The sequence below is a fragment of the Eulemur rufifrons genome, chromosome 7 (assembly GCF_041146395.1).
Source record: "Eulemur rufifrons isolate Redbay chromosome 7, OSU_ERuf_1, whole genome shotgun sequence".
NCBI lineage: Eukaryota > Metazoa > Chordata > Mammalia > Primates > Lemuridae > Eulemur > Eulemur rufifrons.
In genome coordinates, this window is record NC_090989.1 from 188,241,676 (window position 1) to 188,264,933 (window position 23,258).

At 47.7% G+C, this 23,258-nt stretch overlaps 1 protein-coding gene across 2 annotated transcripts; it reads left to right on the top strand.

Moving 5' to 3' along the window:
* Window positions 1–536: 536 nt before the first annotated feature.
* CPNE9 (copine family member 9) lies at window positions 537–22,343 on the top strand. 2 transcript variants are annotated; one of them, XM_069473861.1, is made up of 21 exons: window positions 537–789; window positions 1,331–1,371; window positions 1,496–1,542; window positions 1,637–1,740; window positions 2,194–2,230; window positions 2,451–2,453; window positions 2,712–2,788; window positions 6,754–6,817; window positions 6,938–7,041; window positions 7,173–7,277; window positions 9,129–9,170; window positions 9,504–9,579; window positions 9,689–9,742; window positions 10,541–10,602; window positions 11,300–11,346; window positions 12,279–12,460; window positions 12,730–12,857; window positions 18,836–18,938; window positions 19,539–19,596; window positions 19,972–20,045; window positions 21,942–22,343. In XM_069473861.1, the coding sequence occupies exons 1-21, from the start codon at window positions 722–724 to the stop codon at window positions 22,125–22,127; spliced, it is 1,662 nt and encodes a 553-aa protein (XP_069329962.1). In that variant the 5' UTR covers window positions 537–721; the 3' UTR covers window positions 22,128–22,343. The 2 variants fall into 2 exon arrangements, with proteins under 2 accessions (XP_069329962.1, XP_069329963.1); XM_069473862.1 differs by lacking the exon at window positions 21,942–22,343 and adding an exon at window positions 20,203–20,296.
* Window positions 22,344–23,258: the final 915 nt, after the last annotated feature.

Sequence of the window (23,258 nt, forward strand, 5' to 3'; positions counted from 1 at the left end):
TTTTCACACAAAAGAGGTCATCAGTGTGAATGCCCAGAGGACAGAAATAATACCAGTGAACATTTATTGAGCACTTGCTGTGTGCTAATTCCTTTACTTGAGTTATCCCCATAAAATTTTACAGTACCCTGAGTAGCTGCTATTGTGGCCTGTCAATGAGACTGAACCACAGAAATGGTGAGTAACTTGTCCAAGGTCACACAGCTAGTAAGAACAAATGTAACTTTTCCTATTCAGAGACCTAGACAGGCTGGGAGCGAGAAGGGTAGAAACAACGTTGTTGAGAGCTGCTCAGTGAGAAACAAGGACCCCTTTGCCCGCTAGTTGCCCCAAATCCTTCGGCACCACCAACAGCACCAGGGGGCTTGGGTTTCCACCCGGGAGAGTCGCTCAGGGCACACTCCACCAAGATGTGGGCTGGAGTTGAGGGTCTGGGTGAGGTTCCCCGCCAGCTCGAGGCTGTCCAATGGGGCGGGGGCCGCCTGCAGGGCCGGGCGGGGCTGTGCTGCCATCTGGAGCAGCTGCTGCTGGCGGCCACTGTTAGGGCGCAAGCGGCGGGAGCGCACGCAGAGCTGGAGGGAGTGCAGCCGCCGCCGCCGCCGCCGCCGCCACCGCCGCCGCCGCAGCAGCAGCACATGGGCTGGCCCCGCCACTGCCACCGCCCCTAGCCCTAGCGGCCCGGGTCTCGCAGCCTCCTGCGGCTCCAGTTGCCTGACCAGCCATGTCTCTCGGCGGAGCCTCCGAGCGCAGCGTCCCAGCCACCAAGATTGAAATTACCGTGTCCTGCCGGTGAGCGGGCCGCGCTGGGGAGGGCTTAGGCACTGGCTGCCCCAGCCCCAACTGGCGCCGGGGCTCAGCCTGAACAGGGTCTGGACCCCGCGGGGAGAGGCATCGGGGGCTGGAAAATCACAGCTGAAGACAAGGGAGTCGCTAGTGGGATCGAGGAGGGGGCCTCCTTGGGCAGTCCCACCCCGCAAAAGAGGGCTCAGCCTGCAGGTTCAAGGGGTGGGTCGCGAGGATCTACTAGGAGCTGGGCCCCAAAAGGACAAAGTTCTGGGGTGAACCCTCTTTCCTGGGCCTTGGAGGCAGTGTGGGCGCGTATGCATCGAGTCCGCAGGGACACGGTTCCTGGACAGATTTCCGGTGCTGTCCAGAGTGCTAACAGCGCGGACCCCGGCTCGGGGTAGTAATGGGGGAAAGAGGTTCGACTTGAGCCCCATGCCTCCCTCCTCTCCCCCGCCCCCCGCCGCCCCCGGTGCCTGACTTAGGGCAGCATCGCGGCGGTGGGTTCCAGTATGATCCACTCTGTCTGTCTGTTGCTTTTCTCCAGGAACCTGCTAGACCTCGATACCTTCTCCAAGTCCGACCCCAGTAGGAGGCTCCAGGACCGGGAGGGGGAACTTGGGGTCTGGGCGCGACTGAGGGGAGGGTGGGGTGGGGAGGAGGGGTTCAGGCCGGCCTGACGTCCTTCCCTCCTCCGCCCCCCCACCCGCAGTGGTGGTGCTTTACACGCAAAGCCGGGCCAGCCAGGAGTGGCGGGAGGTGAGTCTGAGAGTCCCCTCGCAGCCCAGAGCCGCTCCCGGAAAACGCCTGTCCCCCTGCACGCCCCGCGCTGACCCTCCGCCCCCTTGCCCAGTTCGGACGGACCGAAGTGATCGACAACACGCTGAACCCAGACTTCGTGCGCAAATTCGTCCTCGACTATTTCTTTGAGGAAAAGCAAAATCTGCGCTTCGATGTGTGAGGCCCCGCCCAGAATTCTGGCTTGGCCCGCCCCCCGACCTGGATCTGCCCGGAATTCTGGCTGGCCCCGCCCCCGCCTCGCCTCCAGGCCCGGCTCCTCCCCCACGGCTAGCTCCGTCCCACCCTGAAGGGCTCCACCCAGTCTTAGCCCCGCCCCTAGGTCAGATCCAGTCCCGTTCACTCCCCAGGCCTGGCCCTACCCACAACTCTGCTCCCTAATGTAGCTCCACCTCAGTCCCCGCCCCTCCCACATGACCCCACCCCCAGCAAGCCCCCCGACTTGGCCTCGCCCCAGGCCTGAGCCTCTCCGACCCTGACTACTGTCCAAAACAAGACCTAAGTTGAATTTGGGTTCAAGGCCGCCTCTCCCTCCACCCACAATTTTTAACCAAGGGTCGGAGTCCGACCCCTTTTCAGCCCCACCACACGCCTGTGCCACTCTCTTCCTAGGTACAACGTTGACTCCAAAACCAACATCTCCAAACCGGTGAGCAAACGTCCCCTCGCGGACTGGCTGGGCACACAAGGAGACGCTTAGATGTCTTAAACCACCCTCCTTAGAACTCCTCCTACCCCTCGACCCTGACCCCACCTTCTTCAGGCCCCCAACCCGCCTTCCCGGCCCTGTCCTGCTCCTGCCTGGTTTTCCTGCCTGCGCCCCTTACTCACTGCTCCTCTTCGTTCTGGGCCGCCGCTGGGATCCACAGAAGGTGAGGCTGAACGGGGCTGGGCGGGAGGGTGTGGGGTGGGACCATATTACGGAGAGCAGGCTTGGACTTAGGACCGACCAAGAAGCAGACTTGCCTGCAGACCCCTTCTCCCCTACTCCCTCCATTAAAGCGCAAGCCAGGCGGTGGGAACATTCTGCCGCCTGGGAACTGCCCTGGTGCAGCAGCATCACCAGGGTTGGGCTGGGACTTCGTGCCCACAGGCCCTCCTGGTCTTGCTGATTCCGTGTCCTGGCACAGGATTTCCTGGGACAAGCGTTCCTGGCCCTGGGAGAGGTGATCGGAGGCCAGGGCAGCCGCGTAGAGCGACCCCTCACGTGAGCTGAACGGGAAGGGGTGCAGGAGAGGGGTGGGAGCCTCCAAATTCTCCCTTCCAAGGAAGCTGCTGACTGCCAGCAGTGAAGGGTGGGATTGCCCCTGGTCAGGAGCCTTCACTGGCTCCCATCACCCTTGTGAGAAAGTCCAGTTTCCAGGGCTGCTGTGCTCAAGTCAGTCTCAGGCCTGATATATTCTCTCTCTCTCTCTCTCTCTCTCTGTCTCTGCTCGCTCACTCCCCCCTCACTTTTTCTAAGTCTGATTCAACCTTAAAGGTCCATTTCCAAGCCCCTCTCCACCAGAAGCTTCCCCTGACTAAATCAAATCCTCAGGAATTTCCATTTGTATTCACTCACTATATATACATTAGCATGTTTTGATTGCCACACCCTGTTCTAGGCACCAGGGATCCATCCATTCCACAAATACCACTGTGCACATACTCTGTTAGCCACCGTTCAAGGGGCTTGGATTGCAATGGTGACAGAACAAATGTTCCTGCCTTCAGGGAGCTATACTCTAGTTGGGAGAGGCAGTACAAAATAGATGTAATAAGTAAGTTACATATTCGATATTAAGTGCTATGGGAAAAGAGAAAAAGCAAAGTAGAATAAGGGGGATTGGAAATGCTGGGCGGGTAGTTGAGTAGGCCTCACAGACAGGTAACTTTGGAGCAACAGTCTGAAGGTGAGAGAGTAAGCACTGCAGACATGTGGAGGAAGAATGTCCCAGGCAGAGGAAAATGCCAGCACAAAAGCATGGTGCGTTCAAAGAACAGCGCGGAGGCCAGGGTGGCTGGAGCCCAGTAAGTGAGGGGGAAGGCAGGAGGAGGTAAAGTTAGAGAGTTAACAGTTAGGGCCTTGTAGCTGCTGTAAGGACTTTAGCTTTTACTCTGACACAGGAGTCCCAGGTTCTGAGCCTAGGAGTGACATGATCTGACTGTGCTTTCAAAGGATGGTGCTGGCTACTGGGTTAAGTATAAGCCGTGGGTGGCCAAAGGTAGAAGGAGGGAGCCAATGAGAGGGCTGTGACAGTGTGCTTGCAGTGAAAAGGGGAGAAGTGGTCAGATTCTGGATATATTTTGAAGGTGGAGCCAACAGGTTCCTGCAGACTGAATATAGATGTAAGAGGAAAAGAGGAGTCAAGGACAAAGTCAAGGCCTTTGAATTAAACAACTGGAAAGACAGAATTGTCACCAACTGAGACGGTGAAAAAAAAGTGAAGGAGAGGCAAGGTGAGGGGAGGAAATCAATCAGGAGGTGAGTCTGACATGTTAACTTCCATATATTTTAATAGACATCCAAGTGGAGGTGTCAAATAGGCAATATGATACATGAGTCTTAGGTGTTCTTTAAGGCCATGATACTAGATGAAATCACCAAGGGAGTGACAGGTGGAGGGTATGAGAGCAAGAAAGGGAGAGAGGGTGAAAGAGCCAAAGATTGAGACTCCATGAGGATCTAGAAAAGGAGACTGAGAAAAAGCAATTAATGAAGTAGGAGGAGCACCAAGAGAAGGTGGTGTTATTCTGGAAGCAAAGTGAAGAAAGTATATCAAGAAGGAAAGAGTGACCAACCACATCAAATGTTGCTGCAGGTCTAATGAGATGAAGGTTGGGAACTGGCCATTGGATTTGGCAAGATGGAGATCCCTGGTGACTCTTACAAACATAGTTTTTTGGTTTGGGGTTTTTTTAGAGACAGGCTCTTGCTCTGTTGCCCAGGCAAGAGTGCAGTGGTGCAATCATAGCTCACTGCAGCCTCAAATTCCTGGGCTCAAGCGATCCTCCTGCCTCAGCCTCCTGAGTAGGTGGGACTATAGGCATGTACCACAACACCTAGCTAATTTTTTAATTTTTTGTAGAGATGGGTCTTGCCATGTTGCCCAGGCTGGTCTCAAACTCCTGGCCTCAAGTGATTATCCCACCATGGCCTCCCAAAGTGTTGGGATTATAGGCATAAGCCACTACGCCCAGGCAACAAGCATAGTTTTGAAGAAGAGGTGAAGGTTGAAGAGGTTTAGAAGAGAACAGAAGCAGGGAATGGGAGTCAAGTGATCTTTCAAGGAGTTTTGCTGCAAAGGGGAAAAGAGAAAAGAAGATATAGCTGGAGTAGGAAGTGAGGTCAAGAATAGGTTTATAATTTTTTTCATGACCTTTTGTGAATCCAGAGGCTTATAATTTTTTTTTGCCAGAGGCTTCCACTTGAATAGTATAATTTTTTTAACATGAGAAAAATTATAGCACATTTGTATGTTGATGGAAATGACCAAGTGGGAACTGAAAATTTAATGTAATAACAAGAGGTGAAGTGATGTCCTTGTGCAGACAAGATGGTATGAAATATAGTACACAGCGGAGGGATAAATAGGCACATGGACCATACATTTATAGCAACCGTAGGAGTCTTAGTTGTGTGGGTGAAGATACTGGTGGCAGGGTAGGTGTAGTGGGGGGGTGGACATTCTCTTCTGGTTGCTTTAGTTTTGTCACTGAGTAGGAAACAAGGTCATTGCCTGTGAGTGAGGATGGGGGAGGAGGCTTTGGGGGTTTGAGGACAGAGGAGGAGTGAAACTGCCATTTAGCAGAACTGGAGAGTGAAGGGCCTTGGGATGTACAGTGTGATTACCAAGCATCATTAGGGACCCTCTTTGAGGTTTGTGGTCATGCATTTAAAATGAGATCAGTTAGCATAATTGTGTGTTTTTTTCTGGCCATTTCAGTTTTACAGGTGCAGTATGGGTTAGGCAGAGAGTTGGACTTAACTAAGGCTATGGTTCTGCCAAATAATAAGTATATCAATGTGAGAGAAGGGCAAAGAAGAAGGCAGGATGCAAGGGAGTGATTATTATAATCATTGGCTGGAATTCACACTAGGTGAGGGGTAAAGGAAACATCACGGAGGCGAAGAACAGTGAGGAGGCAATAGGATCAGTAATTTGTCCCTGTCCTCGTCACACTCCCTCTAGTTAAAGCATGGAGAGTCAGAGGTTGAAAGAGTCAAAGACAGTTCGTTTTAAATATGGGGGCAATCACATAGCAGGTTAGAGCCAGGACTGAACCTAGGACCCTCCTGACCTAGTTTTCTCTCTGCCACACTTTGGATCCCTTTGGGAATCATGGTTCACAGGCCCCTGTCAACAAGGTCTCTTACCACTGGGGATGGGGATCCTTGTACATACCCTTCAAGCACATGGAATTGTCTCTTCTAGGATCCGGAGAGATAAAGCTTCTCTTGTATTTTTTTTTTTTTCCTCACTCTTCACAGTCTTCATAAAGAACATCAACTTTGACCTAAGTAACCAGCCCTTTTGCCCCTGGGTCTGGATAGACATTCCTGTCCCTCATTCAGAATTGCTTCATCACGTTCCACTTGCTACTGGCTTTGATATTCCACCTCCCCTAGAATGTCCCTGAAGGCAGAGTCTAGCAGAGCTGGAGAGTACCAACTGGCCAATTCATATCTAGCATAGCACCTGGCATATGATAAGTAGTAGGGTCTGCTTTGAAGAATACAACCATTTCATATCTGTAAAGCTTGCAAGTTGCTTTTCCTTCCATGCACTTATTCGTATCTCTTCATTACCTGACAGGCAGTCATGATTCCCATTTCATAGAGGAGAAAACTAAGGTGCAGAAAGGGGAAATGACTTGCCCAGGGTCACACACCTTGAAAATCATAAAATTCACCCTGAGTCCACTGACTCTAAATTCCATGTCTTTCTTATACTACCTTATGAGATGTTCACCTAAGCTAGTCGAACCCCTTCCTACCAGACTGCAGTTCCCTCCCCAGCCAAAGTCAGGCCCTTCCCTACCAGGAGCCACCCAGGACAGAAGGGGACACACTCAAGGGACTGTTAGTAAATGGCAAATTGAATCCCCTGGCCCACCCAATCCCAGACTGGCCACCCCAATCTTTGTTGTCTACCCTCATTCCTCTCACTAATAGGCTTTTTCTGCTTCCAGGGGTGTACCTGGCAAGAAGTGTGGGACCATATTGCTGACTGCAGAGGAGCTTAGCAATTGTCGGGTCAGTAAGGGCCATGTGCAAGACCCAGGAGCACCCTTCTCTCCCCATACTCCCTTTAGAGGACTGTCTGAAGGCTATGGGCAATTTGAGTGCCAACAGCCCAACTTCATCCATCCCTAGGACATTGCCACCATGCAGCTATGTGCAAACAAACTGGACAAGAAGGACTTCTTTGGGAAATCAGACCCCTTCCTCGTGTTCTACAGGAGCAATGAGGATGGCACGTGAGTCACTGCCATCAGGGCTCCCAGGCTGGGTGTGGAGCATATGCTTAATAAGTGGGGTATCTTAGGAATCTGTGAGAGATTTGGTCCTACCCTCAGGGCAGGTTCCAAACCTCCTGCTCCCCCTCCAGGTTCACTATCTGCCACAAGACAGAAGTTGTGAAAAACACGCTGAATCCTGTATGGCAGCCATTCAGCATCCCTGTGCGGGCACTGTGCAATGGAGACTATGATAGGTCTGCTTCAGCATAAGCTGGGGAGTAAGGGGCCAAGGATATGACAGTGGGGTTTCCAGAATCATGGTAGAAGTATCATAATAGTGTTGGAGGGTCCTGCTCAGTGAAATAGAGTTTTTGGGCATGAAGATGGGTGGATGGGGAGGTGGATAGCTAGCCACATAGATGGATAGGTGGACTATCCATGGATGGATGGGTGGATGGGTAGACTGGTAGGTCGATTGAAGATGAAAGTGCAGATGAACAAACAAATGAGCAGATACATGGATGGATGGTCAAATGGAGGAATAAACTGGTGAATGGTTGGATGGGTATGTGGACTGATGTATAAGAAGATTGGTGGGTGGTTAAAGGGGAGATAAATGAATGGATAGCAGATGAATGGATAATTGGACTGATGGGTAGATTAGTGAATGGACAGGTGATGGATGGATTAATGGATGCATAAGTGGATGCACTGATAGATGAGTAGATGGGTGATAGATAGGTAAATTTGAGTTTGATGGATGACAAGAGAGGTAGATGCATAAATGGAATAGCAGGTGGAATAGAAAAGGGTAGGTGGAGTGACAGGTAGATTGATGGACAGATAGATGAATGGATGGCAAACTGATGAACTGATTGACTAGTGGGTGAATTAGTTGATGAATGGGTATAACGTAGATGGATAAGTTGACCTAATGAATGAATAAATGGTGTATAAAGTATAAAGATAGGTGGAGAGGGATAAGTGGGAGGATGGAAGGATGGATGGGCACATAGATGGATGAGTAGGTGGATGGTTATGCAGAAGAATGGATGACCAGGCCGGGCGTGGTGGCTCACGCCTGTAATCCTAGCACTCTGGGAGGCCGAGGTGGGCGGATCGTTTGAGCTCAGGAGTTCGAGACCAGCCTGAGCAAGAGCGAGACCCCATCTCTACTAAAAATAGAAAGAAATTATATGGACAGCTAAAAAAATATATATATATAGAAAAAATTAGCCGGGCATGGTGGCGCATGTCTGTAGTCCCAGCTACTCGGGAGGCTGAGACAGGAGGATCCTTTGAGCCCAGGAGTTTGAGGTTGCTGTGAGCTAGGCTGACGCCACGGCACTCACTCTAGCCTGGGCAACAGAGTGAGACTCTGTCTCAAAAAAAAAAAAAAAAAAAAAGAATGGATGACCAGATGGACTGATGTTATATAGTTGGGTGTTTGGTTGGGCAGATAAATGGACAGACAGATGGATGTTTATATACATCAGTGAGTCAGTCGATGGCTGCATGTGTAGTTCGACAGGTAGATAAAGAGATGAATTAGTAAGTAATAGATTGGCAAATGTATGGGTAAATGGGTGATTAGATGGATAGATAGATAGTTAAATGGACTGATACAATGATAGATAGACATATGGGATGACTTAGGCATGATAGTTAGGAACAAGGTCTTTGGAACCAGGATGTCTGAGTTTAGATCTCAACTCAGTCACTTACTAGCTACGGGATCTTAGCAAGTTTACTTTTTTTTGTATTTCAATTTCCTTATCCAAAAATAAGAATAATGGTACTTATTTTATATAGGGCAGTTGTTAAATTAAATGAGACAGTCTGTGAAAGTACTGAGAACAATGCCTGGAATACAGTAAGACTCAGTAAGTGGTAAAAGAATAGTAATAGTGGTACTAAGAGCAGTAGTAGCAGTAGTAACAGTGATAGATGGTTGGGTACATGTAAGGACTGATGAATGAATAGATAGGTTGGGAAGTGGATTAAAGATGAATAGTCACAGATGAGTGGATGGGAAGATGATTTGCTTATGGTTAAGTGGATGAGACTGTCATACACACCTAGCCTGTTTACCTCTTGCATTTCAGAACAGTGAAGATTGATGTGTATGACTGGGACCGCAATGGAAGGTAGAACTGCCCCACGTAGTCCCTTTTCCTGTGCTTAACTCTCTATAAAAAGTTCTCTATAACATGTGACACATTCATCAGAAACCCCAAAGTATCCTTGGGAGCCAGAAAGGGTAATGAGACACCAGGGTCTTGGGTACAACTGATCCCCTGAGTTGTCTCTCTGGTACACTGTCTCTTCCCTTTTCTTCCCCTTAGTTTGGCCCCACTTCCAGCCTCAGCCCTAGTGCCCTGCCAAGTAGGAGCTTAGGATGGGAGAAATGAAAAGATTAGGTTTAAGCCTGGCTCCAAACCAGCAGCTACTGCTGCTCACCTGCCCCTGCCTCATTGCAGCCACGATTTCATCGGTGAGTTTACCACCAGCTACCGGGAGCTGAGCAAGGCCCAGAACCAGTTCACAGTGTATGAGGTGAGAGTTCCAGCCCTGCTCAGGTTACCCAAGCCCTCCATCTTAGTATGCTCAGTCTGGAGCTCCCTTCCTTTGTTTCCCACCATCACTGTTACCTTCCCCCTCTTAGGTACTTAACCCTCGGAAGAAATGTAAGAAGAAGAAATACGTCAACTCAGGAACTGTGAGTGCTCCCTGGAACTCTGGCCCTTCCTGGATCCTTCTGTTTCCATCCCCACTGACACAGCATGACAAATATTGGGGGTAGGGAAAGTCAGTGGGCACAGATTACTTGGATATAGTAATGTTGGGCACAAGGTGCACCACTTAAGGTTCTATTTTGGTTTTGGTTATTTCTCACCCAGGAAAATTTACTCTTTTGCAGAATAAAAGAAAAAACATCCTAAGTTGCATTTCCTTCCTTCCTTTCTTCCTCATTTATTTATCTATCTAGCCATTTATTTATTATTTATTTATTTATTTATTGAGGCAGGACTCCCTCTGTCACCCAGCCTGGAGTGCAGTGGCATGATCATAGCCCACTGCAGCCTCCAACTCCTGAGCTCAAGGGATCTTCCTGCCTTGGCCTCCTGAGTAGCTGGGAATACAGGTGCATGCTGCCATGTCCAGCTAATTTTTTTTAAATTATTATTTTGGAGAGACTGGGTCTCACTATGTTGCCCAGGCTGGTCTTGAACTCCTGCCCTCAAAAGATCCTCCCACCTTGGTTTCCCAAAGTGCTGGGATTACAGGCGTGGGTCACTATGCCCAGCATCCCAATTTAATATATTTTTGGAAATCCAATGATGTATCTGACATCTACCCCTTCTTTTCCTTTCATAAATTGAACAGGGTGAGACAGGTTGGGGCAGGGGGTGGAATCATGTGCCTCCCTCATATGCCTCTCTCCAAAGCCCTACTATGCCTCTCTCCCTTCTACCACCCGTTCCAAAGTGTCAGGGCTGCCTCTTCTGTCCCACAGGTGACGCTGCTCTCCTTCTCTGTGGACTCTGAATTCACATTTGTTGATTACATCAAGGGAGGGTGAGTCACAGGCCAAGCTCTGGGCTGAAAGCCCGGCAATAAGTCACTCCCTGTTCTGAGCCCCAGTTTTCTTATTTATGGATGGTCAGGGCCAATGAGATCATGAAGATAAACTTTAAAACACTTGGCAAACTATGAAGTGCTCTGTAAAATGCAAAATGTTTCCCCTCTTAGCTCTCGTCCTGGGGCTGCATTTCATTCTTAGCTTCCAGTACCCCCTGGGAAGATGGCTGCCAGACCAGTGGTCTTCAATGGCGGCCCCAGTAACCTGACTGGGGCCCAGACAAAAGTTATAGCCAGGAAAGAGGGAGAGGGAGAGGCCGAGGGAGGGAAAACCCAAGCAGACTGTAGGGGGCATTCTGTTTGGTTTGGTGGAGGCAGGCCGGCCTGGGAAAGGTACTGTGCTTTTCTGCACCTCACTTTTCTCCTGCATAAAATGGGGATATTAATTACTACTTCAGGGCTATAGTAAGGCTTAAATTAAGTTACATATAATGCACTTGTCACACAGTAGATATTGAATTCTGCTACCCAAAGTGTGGTCCATGAGCCAGTAGCAGCAGCATCACTTGGGAATTTGTTAGGCGCTACCCCCAACCATGAGCCCCAGGTGATCCATATGCACATTAATGTTTGAGAAATACTGGTGTAGTAAGTATTAGTTCCTCACTTCTCAACTCATCTACTTCCCCAACAGGACACAGCTGAACTTCACAGTAGCTATTGACTTCACAGCTTCCAATGGTGAGGCATGGATGGGGGATTGGTGGTGGGGGGGGGTGGAATTCTAAGGGAGTCACTAGGGATTGGCCTGGATTCCTAGCTTGGAATAAGAGTTTACCTACCCAAGAAGCCCAGACTTAAGTAAAAACCCAGCCAGGATGGTACTGGGGTAGGAGTGTTGGAGGGAGATTATTGGGTACAAGGGTGCCAGAGGATATAGGAAAATAGGTGGATGGATGGATCAAAGAAAGTTGAAATGATAGATAGCTCAACAGGTGGATGAGTAAATGGATAGACGGGAGAGAACGGGGGTATAAGGAGAGATGGATAGATGAATAGGTAATGAGTGATGAATGGATGGGTACATCGATGAACAGAGTGGGTAGGTGAGTGAGTAAAATAGGTACAAGTAGATGTAGGGATGGGTAGGTGGGTGGACAAATGGACAGATGTTTAAGTTGAGAAAATAACAGATAAGTAGATAGGGGAATGGATGAGTGGATGGATCCATATGAAAACAGACAAGTGAATGAATAAAATGGGGAGGGATAGCTGAATGGATAGATGGATAAAATAATCTTGCTGGATGGATGGAAAAGAAAGAAAAATGGCAGGTGAACAAGTGAATGGACGGATGGATGGATGGATAGCTGTATAAGAGAATGGAGAGGTGGGTGGATAGAATGGATAGGGAGATTGAAAGATGGATGTATGCCCAGGTAGATGGGTGGATGGATGTATGGGTAGGGGGATAAATGAATGGATAGATATAGAGATGATTAGGGTGGATAGATGGATAAATGAACAGATGGATGATTGGGTAAAATAATAAGGGAGTACATGGGTAGAGGGTGGATAAATGGATATAAGTAGATAGATGCATATAAGGATAAGCAGGTGAACAAAATGATGGTCCAGGTAACCATGAGGCTGGGGCTCCTGTGTCCCTACAGGGAATCCCCTGCAGCCTACCTCCCTGCACTACATGAGTCCCTACCAGCTCAGCGCCTATGCCATGGCCCTGAAGGCAGTGGGAGAGATCATCCAGGACTATGACAGTGACAAGCTCTTCCCAGCTTATGGCTTTGGGGCTAAGCTGCCCCCAGAGGGACGGATCTCCCACCAGTTCCCCCTGGTATGGTATGGGCCAGAGTCTATATTCCATGCCTGGCATCTGGCACACCCAAGTGGATGAATTTCTTCCATTTACATTTCTTCAAAGGGCAAGGGCCTGCAGAGGAGCAGGAAGCTATGAGAGGGTGGCAAAGCAGGGAGGGGAGCAGGCCTGGGTTTGGAGGGGAGCATGAAAGGCATTGATGGAAAAAGGAAGGAGTGAGCTGCGATCAGAGCACTCCTGGGTATACCCTGCATGGGCTCAGCCTGGCAGGGCATATTCTTTGACAGAACAACAATGATGAGGACCCCAACTGTGTGGGCATCGAGGGTGTGCTGGAGAGCTATTTCCAGAGCCTGCGCACAGTGCAGCTCTATGGGCCCACCTACTTTGCTCCTGTCATCAACCAGGTGGCCAGGTAAGGGAACTGGGTAGAGGTTGGGGGAAATGAGGGCAGCCAGATAGGGAACTGATCCCCCCAAGGATAGTCAGGACCACTCTTATGTGAACTTGGGCGTTGGGGAGAAAGGGAAAGGTTCGGTGTTGGCTCTGGTACAAAGAGATTATATAATACATTCAACCCTCTATATCCATGGGTTCTGCATGTATGGATTCAATCAACTGCAGATAAAAAATATCTGGGGGGAAAAAGCCCAACAGTAAAAAAACACAAATTTAAAAACAATATAGTATAACAACTATTTACACAGTATTTGGGTATTATAAGTAATCTGGAGATGATTTAAAGTATATGGGAGGATATGCATAGGTTATAGGCAAATACTATGCCATTTTATATAAGGGACTTGAGCATCTGAGGATTTTGGTATCCATGGGTACTAACCGCTCCATGGATACCAAGGGCTGACTGTACTTTATTGTGGGGCAGAGAGGGTGTCAACAAACTACCCCAACCCCACTTCCTGGGAACGACAATCCAGGCCTTGAGTTAGGGTAAGAGAGAGAAGAGCCTGTAGCACAATGGTGAAGGCACAAACTTTGGCATCAGACCTGGTTGTGATCCTGGCTCCACCAATCACTAACCACGTGACCTTGCATTCCTATAAGGTGTGTAATAATGGACGACAATAAGCAGCTGCTGCTGCTGCTGCTGCTGCTGCTTCTTCTTCTTCTTTTTTTTTTTTTTTTTTGAGACAGAGCCTTGCTCTGTCAACCTGGCTAGAGTGCAGTGGTGTCATCATAACTCATAGCAACCTCAAACTCCTGAGCTCAGGCTCTTGCTCAGGCTGGTCTTGAATTCCTGACCTCAAGCGATCCTCCCACCTCGGCCTCCCAGAGGATCACTTGAGCCCAGGAGCTGGAGGCTGTAGTGAGCTATGATTGTGCCACTGCACTTCAGCCTGGGCAACAGAGTGAGACCTTGTCTCTAAGAAAACAAATATATGTATATACACACACATATATATTTACATTTATACACACACACACAGGGAAGAAAACCCAGATCATGTATCAAATGATTTTAAAAAACAAAGAGGGCCAGGTGTGGAGGCTCACGCCTGTAATCTTACCACTTTGGGGGGCTGAGGCTGGAGGATCTCTGGAGCCTAGGAGTTGTAGGTTTCAGCGAGCTATGAACACGCCACTGCACTCCAGCCTAAGCAACAGAGTTAAGACCCTATCTCTTAAAAAAAGAAAAAAAAGAGGGTATTAAAAATAAATTTAAAGCAGTTTTGAAATAAAATGACAGAACCAAACATACATCAACAAATAGGATAAGTTCTCACTGAGCTTAAAAAGTAAAAGATTCTCTGATTGAATAAAAAAATAAGTAAACCCCACTATATGCTGAATAAGAGACCCAGTTAAAACAAAGTGCCTCAGAAAGCTTGGAAGCAAAAAGATGAAACAAAAAAAGAACAAAAATGGATGGATTTCAGGGAGATTTATATGTGTCCATAGACTTCCTTTTTCCCTATTAAAGATTTATTTTTTAATTCATAATGAGGACAATAGTTTTTAAATTATAAAAATAACATAACATTGCTATGGAAAATCTCAAGGATAGAGAAATGAAGTAAGAAGTCACCCTGATATTGCCCATGGGAATGTAGATGTGTAGATAGTTCTTGACAGTCTTTTTCCATACACATCCATAATTATAGTCAAATTACGTACAACATTTCACTACATATAATATGGTTACATCTAACATTTCACTATGTTTTTCACTAATACTGGAGCCTAAGCATATTTTTTGTTGTTATTTTTTTTTTTTTTTTTTGAGACAGAGTCTCACTCTGTTGCCCAGGCTAGAGTGAGTGCCGTGGCGTCAGCCTAGCTCACAGCAACCTCAAACTCCTGAGCTCAAGCGATCCTCCTGTCTCAGCCTCCCGAGTAGCTGGGACTACAGGCATGCACCACCATGCCCGGCTAATTTCTTTTTTTCTATATATATTTTTAGCTGTCCATATAATTTCTTTCTATTTTTAGTAGAGATGGGGTCTCGCTCTTGCTCAGGCTGGTCTCGAACTCCTGAGCTCAAACGATCCGCCCGCCTCGGCCTCCCAGAGTGCTAGGATTACAGGCGTGAGCCACCGCGCCCGGCCTTTTTGTTGTTATTAAGCAGACTTCCTAAATACCATCTTGGGCAACTACACTGATTGATTTATTCATCCATTTAGTAAACATTCAGTAAAGGGGCACTGCAGCATGAGTGTAGGCTCTGGAGCCAGACTAAGTTATTACACCAGCTATATCACTCACAAGCTGTGTGGCTTCGGTCAAGACTCTTAACCTTTCTGTAAAATAATTCGTAAAATAATAATAATAATATCTACATCATAGGGTTGTCGTGAGGACTAACTAATTAATAGATGTCAAGCACTTAGAACAGTGCCTGCCACATCATAAGTACTATAAGTGTTAGCTATTACTGTTACTATTATTATCATTATTACTATTCAAAGGGCATCTGCTGTGTGCTCAGTTCTCTGCTGGGGCACTGGAGACTCACAGATGAATCAGATGTAGTCCCTGCCCTTGGGAGCTCCCACCTTGGTGCAAAAGACAGAAATATAAATAAATCATTACCTTCTGTAGGCCAGAGCTTCCCAGACTTTTCTAGTGAGTTGCTTGTCTGCAAAGGCAAGCGACTGCATCCCCCCAGGGGAATCTAGGGGCACAGCTGAAGGCAGCCAGGCTGAGAATGTCTTTGAAGTCTCCATATTTCATCTTAAAAATTCATGCAAATTTTATTCTCACATTGCATCCATGTTCAATTTAGAAAAAAAGAAAGGGTGTTTTAAATGTACTTATAGTCATCTAGCTTTATCCACCAGATCACGCAGTGAGGACCCACTTGGAGGAGCACAGACAGCCCATCTTTGTGGGCTGGGCAGAGGGAGAGGAAGGTGGAGGGTATAGGCCTACTGTAGAGGGGACTGCTCAGCTGGGTCTAGAGGGCAAAGTGGACTTTATTAGAGAAAGAGGAGCAGAGTAGGCCTGGTAGAAAGAATGGCATGTGAAAAGCACAGAGGCATGAAGGGGTAAGTTTAGGAAACAATGATAATTTTAGTATGATTGGAGTGTGCAGTATATATGGAGAAGTATCCAGAGAGCAGACTGGGAATGGACAGGGATGGAATCAAGAGCTTGAGCTTTAGGCTATGACTATTATGCGCTTGGACCCCAGCTTCACCAGCTCTTGGAGATGCTACTTTTTTTTTTCTGAGACAGGGTCTCACTCTGTTGCCTAGGCTAGAGTGCAGTGGCATCATCATAGCTCACTGTAATCTCAAACTCCTGGGCTCAAGTGATCCTCCTGCCTCAGCCTCCCAAGTAGCTGGGACTACAGGCATGCACCACCACCCTTGGCTAATTTTCAGAATTTTTTGTAGACATGGGGTCTAGCTCTTGCTCAGGCTGGTCTCGAACTCCTGGCCTCAAGCAATCCTCCCACCTTGTCCTCCCAAAGCATTAGGATTACAGGTGTGAGCCACTGTGCCAGCCAAGGATGCTACTTAATGTCTCTAAACTTTAGTTTTCTCATTTTAAAAATAGGAATAAAAAAGGTGCCTACCTCATAGAATGGCAGTGAGGATTGAATTAAATCACATATGTCAAGTGCGCAGCTATGATTTTGATGATGTCAAAGGACTCTTTGTGGTTTCCCACCCCACAGCCAAGTGAGGCTGGGACTGCCCTCCCGGCCAGTCACCCATTTCCTCTGCCAACTTCCAGATCTAAATGGCCTTGGAATGCAAGGCATCTACAGGGAACCAAAGATATACCTCCCATGCCTCCAAACTAACGGGTGATACCTGCTGCCCCCAGCTCACAAATCTCTTCATGAGTAGGCCCTCGCCTACTGCTCCAGCCTCATTTCTCCTTTGTAGGTCTACATGCAACTCCTAGAACATACTCTCTTGGTTTTCATTTGCCATTTTCTCTCTCTGGAACACTTTTCCTCTACTTTCCCATCCCTACCACCCTGCCCCACCCCACCACCACCTGGCTAAACCCTACTCATTTTTCAGGTCTTAAGTTAGATGTTAGGTCCTCAAAGCCTTAACCTCAATGCATTCTAGTAGTTTAAGCATCTCCCCTAAGACAATATCCTATTCTGTGCTGCATGCTCAGCACTGAGCTTGGTGACCAACACATAGCAGGTATGCAATGACTATTCGTGAAATGAGTGAATGACAGAAGATACCAGGCCAGGCCTATGCGGAGGCTGGGGCCAGAATTCAGGAAGGGGGCAGGGATTATTACAGAGGATCATGGCACACCCCCACTCTGGGCCCTGGGCAAAGTTAGCCAAAGCCATTTTAATTCTATACTCTATAACCATGACTTTCTGCTGACTTTTTGAGATCAGGTTTAAATACCAGCACTATCCAATAGAACTTCCTAAAATGATGGAAATGTTCTGTATCTGTGTTGTCCAATGTGGTATTCACCAGCCACATATGGATACTGAGTGCTTGAAAGGTAGCTAGGGGCCGGGTGCAGTGGCTCATGCCTATAATCTTAGCACTTTGGGAGGCTGAGACAGGAGGATCACTTGAGGCCAAGAGTTTGAGGTTGCAGTGAGCTGTGACAATATGATGCCACTGCACTCTAGCCTGGGTGACAGAGCGAGACCCTGTCTCAGAAAAAAAAAAAAAAAAAAAAGGAAGGAAGGTAGCTAGGTGACCAAGGAACTGAATGTTTAATTGTTTAATTTAATTTAAATTTCAATAGCCACATGTAGCCAGGGCTATGTTATTGGACAGCATAGCTCCATCCTTTCCAATCCATACAGGATTTGAGACTAGAAGTAAAGAGACCAGGGTCTGCCACTGCCTTTGTGCCCTCTCTATGTTTCGTTTTTCTTTTATGTAAAATAAGGGCACTGGACTCAATGACTTCTGAAGTCCTTTTCAGAGAGAAAAATCTTGGATTCAAAGATTGGCGAGAGAAGGAAAAGCAGCTCTGGGAACAGCTATTAGTCTGTCTGAGGGAGGACTGCAGGGGGACCCAGCAGCACAGGCAAGGGGATGTGGCCAGCAGAGGGGAAAAGAGAGAAAAGAAATGAGTGAGAGAGGGAAGCGAGGAAACCTTTAGTCTTTGTTCTTGCTCTTATATAAACATCAAATTCTTTCCAGGGATTGATAAAGCCCAGCGTGGCCAGGCCTCTATGCTCCCTCAGCCACATGGTCCACTCTGCTTCCCTCACTTTCTGACCTCCAGAGAGAATGGGCTTCCTTCAGACCCACCAGAGGGCCTCTGTCCATTCTGTTCCCTCTACTTAGAATGATTTCCCCTGCCCACTTTACTTAGCCTCTCCTCCATCCTCAAACATCACTTCCTTAAAGAAACCTTCACTAGGCCAGGCAGGTCATGCCTGTCATCGTAGCACTCTGGGATGCCGAGGTGGGAGGATTTCTTGAGCCTAGGAGTTTAAGGTTGCAGTGAGCTACAGTGACACCATTGCACTCTACCCAGGGCAACAGAGCAAGACTCTGTCTCGAAAAAAAAAAAAAAAAGAAAAAAATGAAGAAGAAGCATTCACTGAGCTTGACCTTCTGGACCTGGTCAGGATCCCCTATTGTACACTGTCATGGCAGTGTCCCCTTCCCTTAAAGCACTCATCCCAGTAGTTTGATACCTCTTTGTGTGATTCATGGATTGTCTGCCTCACTCCAGAGGGCTGGGATGGATTTGTTTTTCTTCCTTGTGTATCTCCAGTTCCTACCATATTAAGTGCTAAATAAATATTTCTGGAGGGATGGCAGGCAGGGGTAGGCTGCCAGGTCTGGTTAAGGAACATGAGCTTCAGAAACCCCAGGTCTTGTCTTTTGCTCACATGCTGGCTGTGGCAGCTTTGGAGGTAGGAGGTTCCTTTGGCCTGTCTGGCTTTCAGCTGGATTCTGATTTTGGCTTCTCACTCAGGGCTGCAGCCAAGATCTCTGACGGTTCCCAGTACTATGTTCTGCTCATCATCACTGATGGAGTCATCTCTGACATGACACAGACCAAGGAGGCCATCGTCAGTGTGAGTCTGAGGAGGAGGCTTGGCAGGGAGGGGTAATGGCAATACTATGAAAGGGCTCAGATTTTACCCTACTTGCAAGCTAACAAGTTAGCCTGCCAGTTTCATGGGTGCTGGCAGTAGACACAAGACTCCTGGATCAGAGACAAAGGACTTTGTTTATTCCCAGCATAAAACAGTAGCTGGAGTATCAGCACTTACTCTGACTCTCTAAAGTCCCAGTTCCCACAAGATGATGTGAAGAGGGCAAGATGACACTTGCACCTGCTGTGGATTGCATTACAGAAAAGGAACTCTAAGCTTAGGGAACCTGAATCTTTTATAATGAGCAGTAAGCATGCCTGCCCATCATTCCAGTGGGAGACCTTTTCTTAATAGTACTGGACAGTAAATAAACCTACCCTTGCTCTAGAGGAAAACAATATATCTTTCAAGGATGCTGATATATAAACATCCTTTTAAAAACAGTCTGGAACTAGAGAATCAGTGCGTCTGCTCACAAGATGTACAGAAACGTGACACACACAGAGAAAATGGCCTCCCAGCAGTCAACTCCCCAGTTACGGCTGCTCACCTCAACCATTCACCCTCTCTCCCCCACAGGCCTCCTCACTGCCCATGTCTATCATTATTGTTGGTGTGGGACCAGCCATGTTTGAGGGTAAGTAGGACGGAGGTACCCATGAGTGGGACTAAGAACTGGGGAGAAAAGTGGAGGTGGGTAGATGGATCTGGACACTAAGGCCTGCGTCACAGAAAAGACAGGGTGGTTACCCTTGGGGAACCCGGGCCAAGTCATAGACCTTCTCTCAACCTGTTTCCTCATCATAACTAAGGCTAATGATACCAATGCTTCCTCCCAGGGGTTCTTGGGAGGATGGAATGTGTGGGAAGGCATAACAATGGTAGTAACAATGTTTAATATTAACACAATCATTAGGCATTCTCATGATGACTCTGAAGGGGGGCTAAGAGGGAGGGCGCAACACGGGTTGGGGTTGGAGAATCCAATCAGCTGAGGGGTGTCTTTCTGCAGCAATGGAAGAGTTGGATGGTGATGATGTGCGCGTGTCCTCTAGGGGACGCTACGCAGAACGGGACATCGTTCAGGTAGACCTGACTCAGAAGAGGTGGTGGAACTGAGAGGCACAGTGGGAAGAAGAGGCTAAGTTGGGAGCCACTCTCCCTTACTGCCTTCTCAATCAGCTACCCTTCTCCCCCTCACTCTTTCATCCTCATTCATTGAATACGTTCTTTTGACAAACAGGAAGGTTGCTGTAGGCTTGATAGATCCATGGTGTAGGAGATCCCCAAGGTCCTCGTCCTCTAGTGGAGGCAACCAACAATAAATAATCACACAACTATGTAGCTATATGTCTCATTAGATTGTGGTAAGTACTCCAGAGGAATATCAAATGCCACTATGAAAGCCCGAAACAGGGGATCTCACTTAGGTACCATACTCAGAAAAGGGTTCTATTTGAAAACAACGTTTTTGCTGAGACCTAAAGGAGGGTATAAGCATTACAGGGAGAGGAGCAGCATGTGAGGAGGACCTGAGGCTCAGAAGAATTGGCCTCAGAAGAATTGGCCTAATCAAGGAAACAGTAGAGCCCAGGGTAGCAGGATCACACTGAGTGAGAAGAGGGAGCCAAAATTGGGGTTTTGTTCTTAAAGAATTGGAAAGTTCTTGGAAGATTTTACATAGGGGAGATGTAATAGGAATGAGAGGGTCAGACTTGCATTTTTAAAGGATCCCTCTGGCTGCTACAGGGAACATGGACTACAGCAGGGCAAGAGAGAAGGCAGATAGACCCATTAGTGAGGAAGCCTTTGAAGTAGTAAAAGGAAGGTGATAAGGATCTTGGTGGAAGCAGTGGGAATGGTTCAAAAGATATGTAATAAGAAAATGTTACAAGACTTGATTTGATTAGATGGTGACGGGGAGTGAAGGGGCTTCAAGGATCACTTGCACTCTTCTAGCTTGAGCAGCAGTGAGTGATGGTCTCATTTGCTGTGAAGGGGAAAGCTAGAAGAGGAGATATGGCAGAAAGAGCTAGAATTCAGTTGTGGACACATTGGGTTTCAGGCATCTATGAAAACTGAATGGTGAGGTAGTATGTGTAACCAAATATGTGGTCCTAGACCTTAAAAAAAACGTCAGGGATGGATATATAAATTTGGGAGTCATCAGGGAATGGTTTTCATCTCCTCCTTCTCCTTCTCTCTATTTCTCTTTTCCTTTATCAGCCCCCCTCCCCCAGCAACCCCTTCCTTCCTCTTCTCTCCCAACCCCCTTTCCTGGCCTCCTCCCATTCCCAGCCCCCTTCTCACAGACCCCTCCCTCTTTTTGCTACAACTCCATCCTCTGGCCACCTCCCCTTCTCAGGTCCTCTCCTCCCTGGTACCTGCCCCTTCTCTCCCCTGGCTTCTCTTCCTTCCCATACCCCCTTTCCTCCTCCTGCCCCCCTCTACTTCCCTCCAGGGAACAACTTTCATGGAAGTGTATGAAATCACCCAGGAAGAGGGCTGAAAGAGAGAAGAGACCAGGTTTAGAGAGCAGGTTGACCCAGAGGAATGACGGGGGAGAGGGAGCTTCCAGAAAGTAAGAGAAAAACCAGAAAAGTGTGGCATCTAGAGTGGGATGTGCCCAGAAGGATTATAGTCAAATGTAATGGAAAGCTAAAGTGAAGTCCAGCAAGATGAGGACTGAAAACTATTGCCCACTGGACTGATTTAGAAACATGGGGCTATTGATGACATTAGTAAGAGCAGTTTCAATAGACTTCGTGAAGGCAAATTGGAGTGGATTGAGGATGAATAGAAGGTGAAAAAAAAAGTGGGTGGAGAGAAAGCAAATGTAGAAAACTATTCAAGATGGAGGGGAGAGAGATGGTGTGATATTTTGAAAGAGATGCTGGGGGTCAAAGAAGAATCCTCCCTGCTGCACCCCCATCCCCTCTTTCCAGGCCACAGCCCACACCTTCTTGTCTGTGCCTGTCCCAGTTTGTCCCATTCCGAGACTATGTCGACCGGTCGGGGAACCAGGTGCTGAGCATGGCCCGACTGGCCAAGGACGTGCTGGCCGAGATCCCGGAGCAGCTGCTGTCCTATATGCGTACTAGAGACATCCAGCCTCGGCCCCCACCCGCTGCTAACTCCAGTCCAACCCCAGCTCCAGAGCAGATCTGAGGAGTCCACATATCCAATGCCTAGCAGTCTGCTCGCCTGCTCACCCACTGCTTCTGCTGAAAGCCAGAGGCACCTGGAGCCCTGGACCTCACTGGGAGGGCCAGCTTGGAGGATTGGTGCTGGCTGACAAGCCCTCTGCTCCCTCACCTGCAGAAGGGCCTGGCACTATCACCACCTCCCTGCCTTCATGCCAATAATAAAGCTAATCTTTACTCCCCCTCTTGTCTCATGGATCTTGGAGAGAGAAGACTAGGGGACCCAGGGCCTGGAGCCACACCAAGAGGGAGGGAGCAAGAATGGCTTGGGCTCATCCCTATCCTAACACACATTCATCCAATCACTTCGTCATACATTCTTCAAACACTTTAAGAAATAAGTGAAGTGTGTGTGTGTGTGTGTGTGTGTACATGTGTATGTTTTTTTCTCAGGAGAGAGGCCCATAGCTTTCATCAGATTCTCAAACAGGTTCCTGATCTCTAAAGGGGTTGGCTTTAAGATGACTCTGTAAAATTCTGCTTTGATTTATTTATTGTGAAATTTTTGATTAAGGAGGATAACAACAGCTAATATTTTCTTTTCACATTCACTACATATCAAACACTGTGCTAGGTGATTTACAAGCACCATCTCATTTAATTCTCACAACAGCCCTGTAAGAGTAGGTACTATACATTATTCCTATTTTTAACACGAGGAAACTGAGGTTCTGAAAGGATAAGTCACTTCTTTATGAGAACTCATCAGTTTGACTTCAGATCCCACAATCTTAACCAGCAAACATCTTCCTGGAGTGTCAATTTTATTGGGATGCTTTTTGGGAAACACCATATATGAAAACATACATTTTAGGGGGTCACATGCAAAGTTTGCATTAAGATAAAATAGAAGCTTTCAGATGCTTTGGGCTTTGCCCCAGAACCCTGGAAGACCCTTTCATGCTCCCCTTTCATGACAAAGCATTGTTTAACAAGGATGTCTCCCTGGCATCCAAATTCCCTGAAGCCCCCAAGAACAATAGAGTTTTCGAGCTCCGTTTTAAAATAAGGAACTTGAGGAAGAATTTAACAACTTGCCCACATTCACATTGCTAGGAAGTGGCCCAGTCACAATAAATTAGCTATTCATGTTTTG

Excerpts from the sequence above, each read along its gene's own strand:
- CPNE9 (XM_069473861.1), top strand. The coding sequence starts at position 722 with ATGTCTCTCGGCGGAGCCTCCGAGCGCAGCGTCCCAGCCACCAAGATT. Across the intron at positions 6,818-6,937 it reads AGGAGCTTAGCAATTGTCGG|GACATTGCCACCATGCAGCT; the intron begins GTCAGTAAGGGC and ends ATCCATCCCTAG. Across the intron at positions 9,743-10,540 it reads AATACGTCAACTCAGGAACT|GTGACGCTGCTCTCCTTCTC; the intron begins GTGAGTGCTCCC and ends TCTGTCCCACAG.